General features: G+C 39.0%; 1 protein-coding gene across 2 annotated transcripts in view; it reads right to left on the reverse strand.

The window, feature by feature from the left end:
* Positions 1-16,840, reverse strand: part of LOC143469860 (uncharacterized) — a 32,973-nt gene extending 16,133 nt beyond the window's left edge. Inside the window, exons 1-14 of one of the 2 annotated variants that reach the window (XM_076967719.1) lie at positions 16,627-16,840; positions 15,381-15,671; positions 13,112-13,327; positions 12,902-12,966; positions 12,154-12,337; positions 11,611-11,723; positions 10,848-10,943; positions 10,345-10,473; positions 8,830-8,958; positions 6,540-7,819; positions 4,730-5,655; positions 4,479-4,598; positions 531-624; positions 329-432 (exon numbers count right to left, since the gene is read on the reverse strand). In XM_076967719.1, the coding sequence (XP_076823834.1) occupies positions 329-432; positions 531-624; positions 4,479-4,598; positions 4,730-5,655; positions 6,540-7,819; positions 8,830-8,958; positions 10,345-10,473; positions 10,848-10,943; positions 11,611-11,723; positions 12,154-12,337; positions 12,902-12,966; positions 13,112-13,327; positions 15,381-15,671; positions 16,627-16,724 (3,845 nt within the window). In that variant the 5' untranslated portion in view covers positions 16,725-16,840. The remainder of the gene's footprint in view (positions 1-328; positions 433-530; positions 625-4,478; positions 4,599-4,729; positions 5,656-6,539; positions 7,820-8,829; positions 8,959-10,344; positions 10,474-10,847; positions 10,944-11,610; positions 11,724-12,153; positions 12,338-12,901; positions 12,967-13,111; positions 13,328-15,380; positions 15,672-16,626) is intronic. The other variant, XM_076967720.1, reaches the window with a different exon arrangement.
* Positions 16,841-17,203: the final 363 nt, after the last annotated feature.

Raw genomic sequence — 17,203 nt, forward strand, 5'->3', positions numbered from 1 at the left:
GTGCTTGCTCGCTTAGCCCACACCTAAACCCTAATTCAGTCTCACACACTTCAGTGTCATATCTTTATCTATGTTGATCTGAAGTGTTTGAAAACAGTCGCGATACCGACGACGAGGTATCAGGTTTCAATATTTGGAAAAGGTGTCACAATAAGAGTGGTTGTTAAAGGATTCGGTGGGATCACTACCAACAATGGCTGGTAGCAATTACGTTAGTTATACGCGAAATAGGTAAATAAAGTTACCCAGCCAAAGTGGTTATGTTTGGGGCCATGTTTTAGCTGTGTTGGACACATTTTATTTTATGATTAAGAAGCAAGAGACTTACGTTTGTTCACGAACTCGTTCCTTTGCAGTAGTGACGTCATCACCCGTGATTGGTTGCGTCATCGATCGTTGAGTGCGTTTCTTCTTTCGGGCCGAAATTTTACTCTAAAATTGACAATTTTCGTCATAGGTTTTGGTAAACACTAAACACTTTAAAACAATGCTTTCATTATTCTGTCGATGTGGAAATTCATGCACCTCACCTGTATAGCTGACTTTTGTGATGGCTTTGCTGGTTTTTTGAACACAGAAACGTTTGCTGGCGGAAGTTCGTCTTGATCTTGAACTGCAGGTGGACTGAAATTAAAATTGAAAGTTTAGAGCATCGAACAGAATACTGCTGATTTCCTTAACAATATTGTGCAAAATAAACTGTTTCATGCAAAATCAACCCACATGCCTGGTAAGTGCAACTGGTATTTGTGTTGTATCGTCCATCGTTTCTTTTTACAATTTATTACCAAAAATACAATTTTTGTTCTGCACCAAAGATTTTTAGTATTTTGTGTATTGATTAAAGAAGCCCTATAGCAGTACAGCTGACACAGTGAAAATGCATTAGGTCTAGTCTTTATCCACTTTGGCGTTTATTTTTTTTAAACCACAAAAGGCTAAAACTTTAGATTTTTTATTGTTTGTCATGTTGGCCATAGCGCACAGACAGATAATAATAGATCACATCCGCGATCAGTTTAAACATGGTATTTCGTGTTTGCTTCTCAAATAATTGTCGATATCAAACCGCTCTTAAATCTGTAGAAACTTCCTCATCAACACACGAGAGCTATTGATAATGTAAAGATACGGGTTAAGGGGAACGCCTTGGTTGTAAGGAAGGCTGTTATATTCTTATGGTAAGTTTCCATCATGTTTAACACTTCCTCAAATCTTAATAGGTTAGTTATGTCGCCATTTCAGTCGAACTCCTTAAGCAAATCAGCTAAATCTTCCAGAAGTGTTACGAAGTCTTAGTTTGAGCAGATCGACTATCAATTACGCAAAATCAAATTTAATGCTGTTCTGTCAACTTATAAGCTACAGTATGTGCTATCAGTGCTCTACACCCAAACAAACCGTAAAGTTAAGATACATCTATGTTATACGAACCCAAGCGCTTTTAACATCAATTGCTTAATTAATTATCAATGACAATTTTGACCATAGTACCGCTCATCTAACATTGGTTGCGAGCAAGGCAAACAAGAGGTATATGACAAGATTTGACAACGCAACGAGCAAACTGGTGTGTCGATGTCGTATGAACAAAAGAATAGGAATGGAGCGAACTTCATTACAATGTAACAGGACCACTTTTATGGCGTTTAGGAAACTGTATACCATTCTTATGGCAATTTAAAGCGTGAAATTAAAAGCTTTCAATGCGGCATCTCTAGGTCTAGGTTCCGTGCTTTTCATCTTAGCACATATTACGGTTTTTTAAAAGCTTTATGGCCAGGCTTGACCATTGTAGACTGTTGACATTGTACAACTGCACAACAAAATGCGTTTCCAACATTATCTAACTAGAAGATATTTTTAAAATGTCTTCGCAAGCATAAGCTTGCTTCATCGGGTTTACTAAGAGATGGCCAAGATCAAGATATCGTGTATACCATGGTAAAGAGCTAAAAGCTCATAATATGGGGTAGAGCTAAAAAAACGCATTTCTTGAAAACTGAACAACTCAATGTAATTTAAAGATAATTGGTAGGTGCGTTAAACGGAAAGTATTTTCATGCCATCTTGACATGTACACGGCTTATTAGATTTAAAAAAATAATATCGCGCATGCACATGACGCCCCTCTTCCCAAACACTAATTTGAAGCCTCTTCCCAAAGCTTTGCAGTGCCTTTAGTAACATCTCATCCAGCACAGCTTCGACATCTTGACTGATGGATGTTTTACTTTTTGAATCTGGTTAGTTCGTGTAAACCCAGGATTTCAGATATCTACGCAAAAATATGCTCTTGCTGCGTGTGCTGTGGCACTACCTTGTTATAAAAACTCATAACAATTCAAGCCAGATAAAACTTTCAAACTCGTGTCAGAATCAAACCTTACAACTCATAACGTAGGAGTCAATCGCGCTAACCTTTGCGCCATTCAAGCTTTACCAACAGCAGCAAGATCGATTTCAACCCTGAGCCTACTGGCTCGTGAATTTGCTCCGCTGGCGACTGATGTTCGCTTAGGCGTTTGTAGACTTTAAAATATCATGAAAACGCCTTTTATTTAATGCAACAATCAATTGTTTAGCTTTCAAAACCATGCAGCTTTTCTGTTCCACCGTAAAAAGTCAACCGGTTAAGCATCTCGTTAGCGCTACCAAGCGGTTAGCACAGGTATACGTCCACCCGCTAGGGAGCAAACAAGTCAAAATTAAGGTACAAACGGAAAATGCCCAACTTCAAAGTTTACATTATATTAAGCCAAACCATGTTGAATACATTACCGTAACCTCAACTTATCCTGTCGCCTGTCTTTCTACGCATTCAAGTAGTGTCGTAAGCAAGACCGTTGGTTCTTTTTTATTGTATGACATACTGTAGTTGGATGTAACAACAAGCGAACGACACTGAAACTATTTAGCATAGAGCGAACGAAAACAGAACTGCACATTAAAAAAAATAGCAATTTGATTGGATTTGAAGCTACGAACAATCTAAATAGTGATTATCACAATGGAACGCGTACTGAACAACAATACTCAATTAATTCACAAGTATAGTAATTTGTAACACTTAACAAGGAAACTGATGTAATGTGGAATTTTCAATTCCAAGCCGCACTTGCTGTGAGAATGTTTTGACGTTCATTTCCGGGTTTACAAGCATTCCTGGACATATTTGTAGACTGGGCGACGAAAGAATGTTTTGCAGGATTTTGGTTTGGTCACAATTCAAAGGTAGGAATGGGAATTGATGAAAAAACAAACGCACATCGAAAAGCAAAGTGATGAAAATTAACAGAAAAAGTGACTTTCGTTCACAGAAAACTACCTGATTTTGTAATTTACATGGAAAATTAGTTAAGTGAAGAACAGATGATTGCACCCACTACGAATATCGTTGAAATCTAAAAATAATCATAGTATCATGTAGAATTATAGGTATAACACTGCCAGTCAAAATATGTTGGGGCTAAAAGGCTAGAAAAGCACGATTACAGCAACTGCAGACATCACTTCTATAACAAAGTATGTATACACTGTACATATTGGCCATCGGGCTAGTTATGTAGTTTTCAATATGTATGTTGACTTTTGCACAACGTGTTATAAAAATGTTAGCAATTTGAAAGGTTCTAAACTGGAGATTAGACAAGACAAAAATTAGGTATCTTCTACCTATATATGTTAAAAGCAACGAGGTCGTATTTTCATATCTCTCAATTAATGAGTCAAAGTCTGCTTCGAAAACGTGATGCGGAAACGGTTAAGTGATTATAGCGTTGTGAAAGCGATGTCACAAGCCTGTACACTATACGGGCCTGCCACGTAATAACTTGTACAATACGACAATGAAGTAACTTGAAAAACAGTAAGTAGTAACATAATGCGTGTAAATTGCATTGAAACGTAAGTTTTCGGTGGGATGGCATAGCGGTTAATACAGGCAATATGTACATGATAAATATGCAAAGCATATCATTGCTTAGCTATTCCGTTCTTTATGTTTTTGAAAATAAGGTTATACGACAAATGGATTGTGTTGAATGACGGCCAGTCAGTTTCCGGTAGAGGTTTTAGAAGCGGGGGATTTCAAATAATTTTGAATAAATTTAAAAACAAATCCCGGATTTGTTAATAAGAAAACTGGCTGAAATGCGCTGTCGCACGCCTGAAACACGTGACATGCTGTACAGAACCAGTGGAGTTTTCCATTACAAACATAGAGGATGAAATAGTCGTTTTACTATTCCTCAGACGTCTTTAAGCTTGCATGATGACGACTTGAGTATGGAAAAGGTCAAAGTTCAACTGAAATCACGATGACGCAGCGGAAAACAAAAACAACTCGTTTGCACAAAAGATATGGCAGCAAAAAAGTACGAAAACGCATGAGATATATAATAGACTAATCCGCGAGACCCTCAACTGTCTAACTAAACCTGACTAACAATGTTAGTGTTAGTATCTTTTCTATCTACCTTTCGTCTTCATCTTCGTCGTCTGTCGCTTGCTTATCCAAGACGTCTTCAGCTTCATGTACATTGGCTAAATCCGGTTCGACGGTTGCGACGCTTTCCTTAATTAGATCCTGAAGCGACCTGGAATAAAAAAATTCAGTTAACTGGGCACCCTGGCCTATGTCCTGCAAGTACATAGCAAGACTATAAAGGATCTTAGAAGAAATCTTATAGAAGCGAAAACGGCACATTTTCTATGACCGAACACTTACACTTTTCTTGTTACTTCTGGGCGCTCCTGCCTTCTCTGGCTTGTCTTCCTTTCCCACATTGCTCGCATGTTGTTTACTTGTGGTTCGGCAGGTGCTGGTTCTTCGTCATCAGAGGATGACGTAGACGATATTGTGGGTACATCGGACAAACTCTCCTCGGACTCGAAAGCGTCATCCACGCCGTGGCCGTTGGTTGGGGTTTTCACGGGGGTTTCGGGTTTACTGGGGAGTTTTGATGGTGTCCGCTTAGGGGTCACCACCGGAGAATGTGCCTTGCTCTCAAACACATCCTTTACATTGCTGACGCTGGTAGTGTCGCTTTTAGACGAAAGTTCAAGATTGCTTCTCCGAGGTGATTCAAAATCATCCCCGTTTCGTTTTCCAAGATTTCGAAAAAGTGCCTTTGCCCCATGCAATCGACCCATTGTTTGGGGATCGAAAGCACCATCCTTCTTTGCGTCATATCCGGTCAATTTCTTCGTTTTCTTATTCTCCCACAATGAGCGCATCGATCCCACGCTCGGAGTATCAGCATCATTACTCTCCGATTTTGCATCTTCATCTCGACTCTCTTCCTCGAACGACGTGTGACGACGTTCTTTTACCGGGGTTGAATCGGGGGTGGTTTGGGAGCCCCAGGCCGCTTTCGTTTCCCCGACCTTACCCCGAATCTCAATAAGATCATTTGGAGGAGATGAAGAGCGGACTGGTTTTCGTTTCTCCTCCGATTTGGTCTCCCAAATTGCCTTCATGTTTCCGACTTTAGGGGTGTCGTGCAACGTAGACGCGTTGTTATTGGTGTTCGACTTCGATGACGAAGCGATGGCGTCATCACGGACGTGGCTGCGCTCCTTTGTAGATAGGGAAGTAGACGAAGGCAACGTTTTCTTGCCTTTGGAAGCCGAAGAGGAAGAGGTGTCGCTCGCCTGTAAAACAACAGGAAGATGTGAGCGTCCAAGGGCGGTGATTGACAAAGATGGCTAAAACAAGTGGCCCTTGACGTTAACTGATAAATCAGGAAGCGAAAATTTGAGAAAACCGTTCATGCAACATAATACTGTCAACGTGGACTGGAATAATCAGGGAAGTGATGTTATGTAAGCTCTAGCTAGTCAGTCAGCACAAAACGCATCACATGACGAATTGAACTACATTATACGTGTAGCTACCAAGTCAGACATTTTCTGAATGTCCGAATTAAACGTGATATGACACGATGTTGAAATCTATCTAAAGTAGAGCACGCTCACATAAAGTGACAGAAAATGAATGAAAAATAGCCCAGTGGTGAAATTAAATACGTTGCTAAAATGTGATCAGCGAAGGTGTGTAAAAGTGATAATGCTTAAGTAAGCACTGTTTTGATTTAGTAAGGATTACATAATTTCCTGCTTAATTCATTCGAAGAACCCATAAAAACGACAATAAAACATGTCACTGATTGTAGCATCATCGTAATTTTGTCATCATAGGTAATGCCAGGAAGTAATTAACAACGGTACCCACACCAAGCTAGGTTTATTTACGTCCTGTGTTTACCTAATTTGAAGCACGAAGAGTGTATGAGTATGGCCTATACTGACTACTGTACAGGGCATCAAACTCAGTCGTGTAGGGTTGTTTTGATGAAAAAGCTTTTCATTATAACAAAATATAACAAACAAAACAGGACTTAAAAGCAAATCAATTTTAGCAAATTATCACCTAATAGAATGAATATAAAGTTGACTTTACAGTCTACGTCATAAAGATACCGGTTCGTATGAGTAACACACATAAAGAGCACAACACAAAGGTAGTCATAACTTACCCCGTCCTCGAGCCAAGCCACGTCAATATCACTCCCATCGCTGTCAGCATCAGAAAAGATCGAATCGTTATCAGATGAAGATGAATCCGCTCTGTACTTAAGTACAGCTTGCCTGAGTCTCTCCTTACGCTGCGCTTGAGATAAGCGGCGAAACTTTGAAAATCCGCTGTTTTGGGTTGAAATAGGTTTAGCCACTACAGACATTTCTTTCGTTTCGTGCTGGCCCTCGTCTTCTACGGTTTTCTTCGGAACAGGTGTTGCTGCTGGTACATGAGCAGTAATAATAAGACTTTCGGGACAGTAGTCTATTTCAGACGAAAAGGGCTGAGAAAAATCGGTTGTTCCAGTTACGCCGGGTTCAGCTGTTTTCGTACTCTCTGGAATCGATACAGTAACAGGCTCAATTGGGGAATTTAAAGCGGTGTCGGCGCTTTTCTTCGTTTTTTCAGTACAGATTTGTTTAGGCTCGAACTTTTCTACTTCTTTGTTGCGTATGTGAGCTAACTGGGTAGGCGCTGCGCTCTCCCCTTTGCTTTTTTCTCTTGATTGTGACGTATTTCCGGTTGACAAACTACTTCCTGTTACTGGTTTGCTCGAAGCAAGAGATATTACCATTGACTCGGGGAGCTCTATTTCTGGTATGACATCCGCTGGACTTCCCTTGGTGTCCAAAGTGGATTCAACTTGAGATGAACTCGGCGTTGTGGTTGCGATGATGCTTTTGCGATTGCTGCTGTCTGCCAGGCTCTGCCTAAATCCACGGTTCTTGATAGTTTCTATTTCCTCGGACAAACGCCTGAACGTGTTGATGGCTTCGTCGGCGTTGTAGTTAATGTCGGAATCAGCACCGTTTGCTTCTGCGCGCTTGCGTCTTCGCGAACGTCTTTTTGTGACTATAGAACCGTCCGCTAGCTCTTCTGGTAGTTGGCTAGTCGATCTGGTTACGTTGTCGTACAGGCCGTTCTCTTTTACAGTCTGAATGGGAGGGCTTGGCTGACCTTGTTTCAATGAAATATCTTTTTCATTCAAACCGGTGTGACTGCTCTTGCTGACCGCGGGAGGTAATGAGATAACAAGGTCGGCTTTTGAGGTTGCCTTCAACCCAGCTTTTTGCGTTTGGAAGTCGTTAGAAATCACGAAGCGCTCAGGCTCAGCTATGTCACTGAGCGGTTGAAACAACCCTTCGATTTCCGCGGGCCTTACATCATCCGAATGATGATGCTTTTTGGAAAATGACGATGAATCACCAGTCTCGCCCGCTGTGGCGGTCGCAGTAGTAGCTAAAACATACAAGTAAATTACGTCAACGATCCTTAGCCTGTGTAGAACACGAAACTTGAACAAGATTTAATATTAATGAATGAACATGCTATGATACGCCGTGAACTGTTGGCCTGAATACTGTATAAGCAAAACCGCAGCAGGGCTCAGAAATAGATTAGTAAAAACTGAAAAGCGTAAGGTTACAAACAGGGGTCAAACAGACGCGTAACTGGAAAGGAAACGTAAACGATACAAGAGAAATCTTAATAATGGTAAACAAACAGAGGCCTATTCGCATGTCACGTAAGCCGTTTAACCAAAACAAACCCGTCGTCAAGAAAGCCACACCAACAAAACAAGATAATGTACTGGCAAGGGCTTTTATGGAAGCACACCGCAAATTACAGCTGGTATCGGGCGACGATGATGTTGACGGCCTTATGTATAAAACATTTTGTCTGTTGGTGGACGTATACGGTAAAGCTACGCCTACTGATAACCAATGACTATGACGTTGCTGCAATTGAGGACCAATAGAAGCTTATTACGATCAATCAGACAAAAATAGAGCTTATGTGACTGTACAGTGTACACCGACACAGTAGGTGCGGCACAAAAGACATGGAACCACGTAAACAACAACATTCTTCGTCTGGGTGATATCATTATGACACGAAATCCTTTATTATACCTCGCAATATACGGGACTTCCAGAAGTGTAAGCTATTGGGTTACGGTTATAATATCGGAAAGGTTGTTCGCTGCGTCATTAAGAATAAGCCATCGATTGTCTTAAACAGGTATAATGTAACAATAGCCGATAGCACTTCTGCTCGAGAAACAAAAACTTCAACACGATAATCGGAAGAAATTGCCGAAATTCAAATTATGACAATAAATATGACAATGAAATATTATAATAAAGTACAGGATATTTAGATAAAATATATAACGCAAATGCTACGGCCTTTCTACCTGAAGTTCGGTTGCTTTCAAACCCGACACATTTGTACATTAAATTACTTACCGTTATGGTTGTTAGAAATTGGTGTGGCTGCAGCTGTCCGGACTCGCTTGTATCCGTGCTTTGCAGCAGACTTGCGCGTTATGGCTGGGGATTTTATATCCACATGCGAAAATGTATTTTCGTCCAAGTCTACATAGATCACGCCTATGAGTCAGGCTCAATTTTGTCTTACAAGGTTGAAACAGACGGCGCTTCTGCGCTCTTGACTCAATAAAGTAACGACTGGCCAACAGGCTCTAAAACCGGTTTAATGAGTACTTAAGTTAAACTGTGTGCTGTAAAAATATAATTCTTGTCACTTGATTTCAGTTTTACTGCTGTAACCACGTTACGTTATAGGTTATGCAAGATAAGTCTTCCGTTACAATTTGAATGATGAATAGTCGGCGCTGGTTATTCACGTCTATGTTGACTTAAGCCTAGACAGTAATCTATTTCAAAGTCAGCAAACCTATTCTGAACCTATTTATTAAGTATTGCTACTGTGTGTTTGTGTGTGGCAAAGCATACGTGATCGCACTTAAATGTACAGTAATCATGAGAGCCAGAAGCACGGTGATTATGTCATTACGAGCTTCGGCTATTTACAAATCACATTACGTTGGCAAAAACCAACAAATATGAAAAATATTAACCCTTTAATGTAGTCTGCCTTCTTATTTAACGCTTCAAGTATAAAAAAATGTCTTAAACGCTGCAATTTATTTGCGTAACACTAAGCAAAGCCAGATTTTGGCTAAAAAGGAAAGGTTAGCGTAATCTATCAATGATTATACGATGCTAACGCTAAAACTAAGTAGGTTTGTTTTTAAATCTGTCACTTCTGTTTCGAAATCTGGTAAGAGAACCATTTACCAAATATTCCTGTTTATGCTTGAGTAACCGAAAGAGTTAACCATCACTTTGAAACGCTAACTTGGCGCTATGTTAAAAATACTGTAGCGGCGCTTAATTGAAATGAGGGCGTACTTAGATGTCATAATGACACTTGTGGAAGTTTAGAAAAGACTAGACAAAAGATTTAAAAGATCTGACATCACAAAAGACTAATTAACCTTCGACTGAAATCGGTTTTTGGCCGATTATAAGCACATTTTAGAAAGAACCTTTTCTAACTGATTCTGCCACCATAAGATATAAAATTACTATCGCCACCGTGACACCACATTTTGTGTGCGAAAAACTTGAATTAGTAATGGCCTAATCATAAATAAAATATGACCGTGAAGTCGTTTGGCATACGTCAACGACGTAAAAACAGTCTTGCCAATATATAGAAATGCACTCTTTGCCACAATTGTAGCGAAAATTCATTAACTCCGAGCTGAAGTGAACCATTCGAGTTTATACAAAGTTTTAATTGTCCAATGTCGGTAAAACTGATACCATAATAATTATAGCGGATTTCCGCTGTATATAATTCGGGCCAAAAATATATACGATGTTACCATTACAAGGAACTTCAGAAAAATGATAACATTATTAATGTATTAATGAAACATGAATATGCTTTACCCGGTGACTTTGGTGTACCCGTTGTCACATCAAGTGACGCGCCTTCTGTAACTGGCACAGGCTCCACAGTGGGAAGGTCCTGTTTGTTGGATATTGTAGGTGATTTCCTGGAGCGTGTTCTAGGTACATCTTCAAAATTAAATGCAGTTAGTTAAAGTGAAACTGAACTTGAATAAACTGAAGTGCTCATGTGTGTGAACAAAACTTGGTGAGTTTCAAACACATGCATTTTCTCAGCTTAAAAAATCTCGCTTTGCTCAACACCGCCCCGTATCGGACAATCATGAGTGTGACAATAGCCTAAATACGGAAGAAAAATGTCGCTAATCCATGCAAAACAATGTTTGTGATATAAAAAATATTCAAGACCGTGCTAAAAGAAACTCGCACATGCTTCAAGTGCAATGTCAAACACACGCAGTTATTACAATTGACCAGGAGAGGTCAGTTGCACAATATTGACATGCTTGTGTTGATTTATGAATCTATAAGCATGCTAACACCTTCAACTGCTGTTAACGAATCGATGACCATTTTTAAAGAAGGATCCATAAAATTGAGCCATTCGTCGTCAATCATTTCCATGCTAGGCAAATTGTCTGAATAAGATCAAGAGAAGGTTGGAAAGGGCACAGACCAGATAAGCAAAGGAGGCAAAATGCAGAGGAATGTTAAAGCACGGGAAAGTTTAAAATTTCGTAGTTCGTTACAATTGGCTGAAGTTGAAAAGTAGAAAGCCTGGAACTGATGGAAAGCGGAAAGCCTAGTTATGAATTTTTGGGCAACTTCTAAATTCATTCAACTATTAACTTACATTTTACGTCTTTATGTTAATTATTTGAAACTCTTATACATAATGCAAACAGTGAAGTGTTCCTTCTAATACAAGACATCGGCTTGTAATTGAAGAAAAAAACATCGTGACCCCACTTTAAACGAAGCTGGTTTTAACAAGGCAAGCAGAGATTTTTCCCACTCAATTACCCGGCGGTCCACTTCGAGTTACGCTTTGATTAGAAACAACACCAGGATTATTACCAATCGTTTTCGTTATCAAAAATCAACTTTTAAGCTAGAGTAAGTAAAGACGCAGTAATAGTCTAAAGACAAGTTAACAAACGAGCCAAACAAAGACTATGAATAGACAAGTCATCAGACAACATGGGACAAGCACGTACTATTATAACATGCCAAAATGCCATACCAATTTTCTTGACAACTGCATTAGTTCGAAATACGCAAAGCGCATGCACAACGCAAACATACCGTCTCTTGTTCTATGAGATCCACTGGGTGGTTTGTCGTCCCTGTGTTCGGTGAGTTTTGTTGGACTTGTAACGTCCAGTGTTGGATCCGTACTGCCATGCCGATGCCTCGATCTAAGCAAAACTTACATATGAATAAGGTTGTTACATTTGACACAGCGACCGCAAGTCACAGAAGAATGAATGAGATTTAAGTTATGGCGGTTGGTAACCAAAACTTTGTCCAGTAACTTGAATGAAAACAATAGGAACGTAAATACCAGGTGGGCAGGACAAACTTTGTTCGAACAAGCTCAAAAGCGAACTTTTATTGTAATTGTCGTCAGATCTCCTTTAAGATGCCAACCCAATACACGTGATATTGAAAGACCACGAATGCGAAAGACGCGCAACAAACTATCACTGCATGTTTATCACTAACTATAACTGTAACGAACATCATTCTCCACTTAAAATGTTTACAGAAATAGGCTTTCTACAGTCCGTAAATGACCCGTGATTTATGACCAAAGTTTTATTTGGTCTTCAAACAAATACTACTTACTTTGTAACTGTCATGGGCGGTTTGCTTGTGAATGCAGAAGTGGGTGAAGATGTCGATGCTTTGCGCATGCGCTCCTTGTGTCTTTCAACAGCCATCTCGGCACGTGACTGTTTGCGTTGCAAGCTTGGAATAGAACTTGTATCACCAGAATTTTCAGGTGAACCCGCTGGCGTTGAACTTGCAACTGTGATGTCATAAAGCGTAACAGACTGCAATCGCCATATAGGGTAATTGCAATGTGTTGCATATACCAAATCATTATAGATTACTCCAGGATTTAACACTTCTTGAATTAGTATAGGATTACAGGATACTATACACCATATATTATATCAAATCGTTGCAAGAATGGCGACAAGTGCAGAGAACTTCATAATTTATTGAATACTGGCATGTTTCGGACCTTAAACTTGTCCTTCCTTAGAGTAAGTCGCTGAATGCACTAAGTACAGTATATAAAGGACAAGGTGTGATAAACGAGAAAACACATCATCCACAGAGATAAGATTGTACCACAGGTAGCGCAACACGAAAACAAACACTGGGGTCCGAACTCCGAGGAAGGACCAGTTTAAGGTCCGAAACATGTCAGTATTCAATAAATTATGAAGTTCTCTGCAGTTGTCGCCATTCTTGCAACGATTTGGTATAAAAAAGCAATTTAAGCTCTCCCCGAGTTATACTACCATATATTATATGGGATAGTTACGTAACCTGTTAGCTGTACATATCTACAAACTCAGCTTACATGAATCTGATGGCGAGGTAGTTTCCAAGTTTTCAGAAGACGTTTTTGATCCAACTATATCAGTCCTTTCGAATATTAAAATCATAAGCACATTAGGCATAACCACTATATTAAAGGCATATAGAAAACGCATCGCCAAAAAACTTAAAACAATAACATGACAGTTTAACAAACAAAAAAGTTTACTTTTTAACCGTATAGAAAGAATACCTGGTTTTAGAGCCATCATCAGCAATCTTCCCAGCACCAGATGGCGGTAGAGAAGACTTAAGTTCATCCCGATTGGTTTCTCGACGTTGAGAACGTAATGCGTCCTGTGATGATTGTCTTTCAAATTTCGCGATGCTGTCACTGATTCGTTCCTTCCTCAGTGATTGCCGGAGGGAGCGGCTCTGACCCTTGGGCTGCCGGGTCGTTGATGGCACCCTAAAAATATACATTGTGGAACAGAAATTAAAGCTTGTCACAGATACCCGGTTGAGGACATTGCACGATTTATGTATAGACTTATGCTGAACCTTTAAAGAAAGAGTGTACTTTTTGACAATTTCATTTCAGAGAAATTTAAAATTTCAACTGCATGCTTACACATGGGAAACTAAATAATTCATATTCCCTGCAGCTGTTAAGCAAGGCAAGCAACAGATGTAAAAGAAAATGCAACATCTGCAATTTGCAACAATTCAACAGTAAAAGTCAGTTTGAAATATATATACTGTTGATATTGAGACATTATATTATTAGACTATAGCAGTGGTTTTCAAAACCGTGTACTCGTGTGCCGTAAAATATTTGCAGGTGCGCCGCAAATAATTAAGATGTTAATAATAATCAAGTTAGAAACGCCGCCAACTTTGGCATGAAGCCCACAAAATACGATGTGACTGTTACCTTCATCGGCACATGACCCACATGACTAAAATATCAAATATTTCTCCCCCACGCTCTCACAACACAGTAGAAAATCATCCAGCGAACCGACCCGTGCTTTGGTTAAAATACAATATTTAAAACGAACATTAGCTTGAAAGTCATCCTGCCTGCAGTCCAACATTTTTCAAAATTTCAAAATTTCAAAAACAGTCCATGTAAAAATATTTCAGTAGTAGTGTTTAACAGTAGTGTTAAAATAAGCAATAGTTTTGTTTTATATTGAGTAGAAGTAATTGTCTTCTTTCTATATGATCACCATATTTGTGGGAAACAATGTAGGAGGAAGCCTAAAGAATTGAGGGCATGGAGAGACGATTCCAAGGCCTGGTGTCAAGTTTATGACAACAATAAAAACAATAGCGGAAAACAAATTATAAATGTGGTAAAATGCTAGAGAAGGATCGTTGGCTCGTTGCAAACGTTTGACCCAAATTTTGATGTGAAGTTTTGGTGTTGGACATTATGCTGCGTTATTAATCCATAAGCGTTTTGACCGGCATCAATGCGCGTGAAGCAGTAAATAAAGAAGCCTTTTCCCTCTTAAAGCATCTTAAATGCGGCTGTTAGTAGTTTTGAAGAATTTTCTTGGCTATACAGTGAAAATCTACGACTAAGGTGAGTAGGTTCTAAAAAAAATCGTAGGTTCTAGGTTGGGTGTTTATCTTATAACTATACATGTTATTTATAAAAATAAATTACCACTTTGTTCTACTTCAATAATACGGTGTTCCGTTGTCCTGTTTTCATCTAATTTGTGTGTACCGCGAAATACAAAAAGTAGAAAACAAACCTGCTTTGTACAGGTATGTTCAATTAATTATTAATCGAGCTTGATTCACAGACTTTGTTGTTTGAATTATTGACGCCAATAGACTTATTTGTATTTGGTGGCAAACGTGGGCTTTCGATCTCGAAGTAAATCAGTGATCAGATTACAGCACGCACTGAAGTGAAACCACGTTCAACTCTCGGGAAATTGCGTAACTCACAACATTAAATGACTAATTTTAGTCATTTGAAACACTTTACGAGGCACAGGTTGTAAGCGTATACCATTAGCCAGATGACAAACTCCTCAATGAAGAGCAATATCTTCCAATGCCTAATTTACGAAAGCGCACCAAACGAAATGAACAAATAGTTGTTCCTATACTCAGGCAATAGCTAGCCCAAGGATTTTATTGGTCTCTAAATTAAAGACACTATGACGTCCTTATAAAAGAAACAACATCATTAAATAAAACTTAAAGAAGACAGACACGACCCCTTGACCTGCACAACAGCACTTCTCGTATGAAAGTATTACATATACACACCATTTTTAAGAAACATTTTAAGACCTTCGAAAAACAAAGCATTCAAACAGCACGTTTGAATTGACATACAGCCGTTTAACGTACTAATACTACCAAAAGAAATCGTGATACTAAATTATTTATAACCCACTCGATCATGTATGCTGTGTACGTAAACGTAAATGTTCAAAACAAACATTTGACAATCACCATTTATTTTTAAGGTAATCTTTAACAATGCATGCTAATACCTGTACGATCTTCGAAAGTTAGACATTGGCTGCTGCGCTTCTTCAGCAGGATATGGATCTTTACGGTAGGATCTTTGAAATGATGAGGATTTGGAGTTGTTCGACTTCGTTTCCCTCTGAAAGCGTGAGAGATTGTCAAGAAATTTGTTCTTTGCCTTACTGGCTATCTCAATCTTCGTTTCCGACTTCTTATCGGATTTCTTAGAGTCTCCCATCTTGGTGGTTGTTTTCTTATCAGACTTCTGCATGTCGGTAAGGTCTTGGCTTGCCACGTTCTCTTTCCCAGGAGTCCTTTAAGGTATAACACAATTCAACGAGATGTACTATTAAACTTTCTCCTAGGGTTAAATCAATCAAAAAATGAAATCTAAAATTTGTTCTAAATAACTTAGCCATCTATGCTTTACGGAATATACCGCAACGATAAACCCGTTGGGCTCCACTAATCTTAGTGAAAGTCGAAACTAAAGCCATCTAACCTAACGTTTTTATGACAAACGCGTTTAATGACAGGCCCTTGCGCAAATGAAATTGCTTAGAGGGAACCAGAGGCAAATATTTTCTTTGTCAGACGATTATTGACATAATTTTACTCCGAATCTCTTAAAAGACGTGAACGGCTTAATGTGCTCGCATTGTTCACAAAGGCAACAGCACAGCAACGTGCAAACAAACGCATATGGGACTTGACAGAAAGGTGCGAAGCTGATACTTTACAATGGTATGAGGTGTCTTTATCAAGATTGTACTGGATAATATTTCGTCATGAGCGATTGATCTTTATTTGGTTAAATTGGAATAATTAACAAGTGTAAACCACCATTACGTGAAAACAAAGCATGTTTCCCTTCTCAATTTCCTTTGAAGTAATTAAATACAATTCTTGTATTTCGTGGTCTATAAATAACGCTTTCCCGAAAAGGTATTTCCGTAAATGACAATATACCACATGACGCTATCCCGAAATCTACGAATTGCAATCTCGAACTTAAACAATGCTGTTGGCTGGAAGTACGAATGTGACAGGGAACATGATTATCGGTAAAGAGGTCAAGCCCGTTATTTCCTGGTACGAGTGATTATGTTATGACTATGAGAATAAATGTATATATTGACAGTTTTACAGCATTCACTTTAGCATTTTTAGGAAAATTGGACACAATTATTGTGCTGTATCGTACGCCATGACCGACATCAACTAAATGTATCTTGTTGTATTGGTAAAAACATCACGCTGACGTCATACCTGATAGATCTCTGGGAGGACCGAAGTCCATTCCTTGAAAAATCCTCCCTTCCATCCAGATGCTTCACAGAAGTAGAATAAGAGCCAGCTCGTATCATGATTTCGGAATCATTTAGGAACACTTCTGGCCTGTATGAAGCTTGTATGTATCCTTACAATTTCGTCATACTAAAATTTTACGTGTTTTGGTCCTGTAGGAACGAAATAACAAAGACAAGATTGAGCGCTTTTAATTAACTTCAATAAATATGACCTGGTCATTGTCAAACGAAGCATAACTTTTTTCCGGTAACAAGACAACTGCCTCAGACAACTACGGTGCCACGATTATACAACAGCGTCTCCCAGGCAAGCAAATAAAGATATGTGGTGCGACGTTTATATGAACGTGAAAATATACGTTCGCAGGATTGAGACATGCAGTCAACTTTTTAACGATTTATTAAAAGGCACTACCTACGAAAACTAGCAAAATTGTCTTCTGCACTAAGAGCATAAAGCAATGGTTTAGTTAGTCTATAATATAATAATATATATATAATAATAATATTAATAGACCATAGACTATGTAAAACGT

This window comes from Clavelina lepadiformis, chromosome 8 (assembly GCF_947623445.1).
Source record: "Clavelina lepadiformis chromosome 8, kaClaLepa1.1, whole genome shotgun sequence".
Classification (NCBI taxonomy): Eukaryota; Metazoa; Chordata; class Ascidiacea; order Aplousobranchia; family Clavelinidae; genus Clavelina; species Clavelina lepadiformis.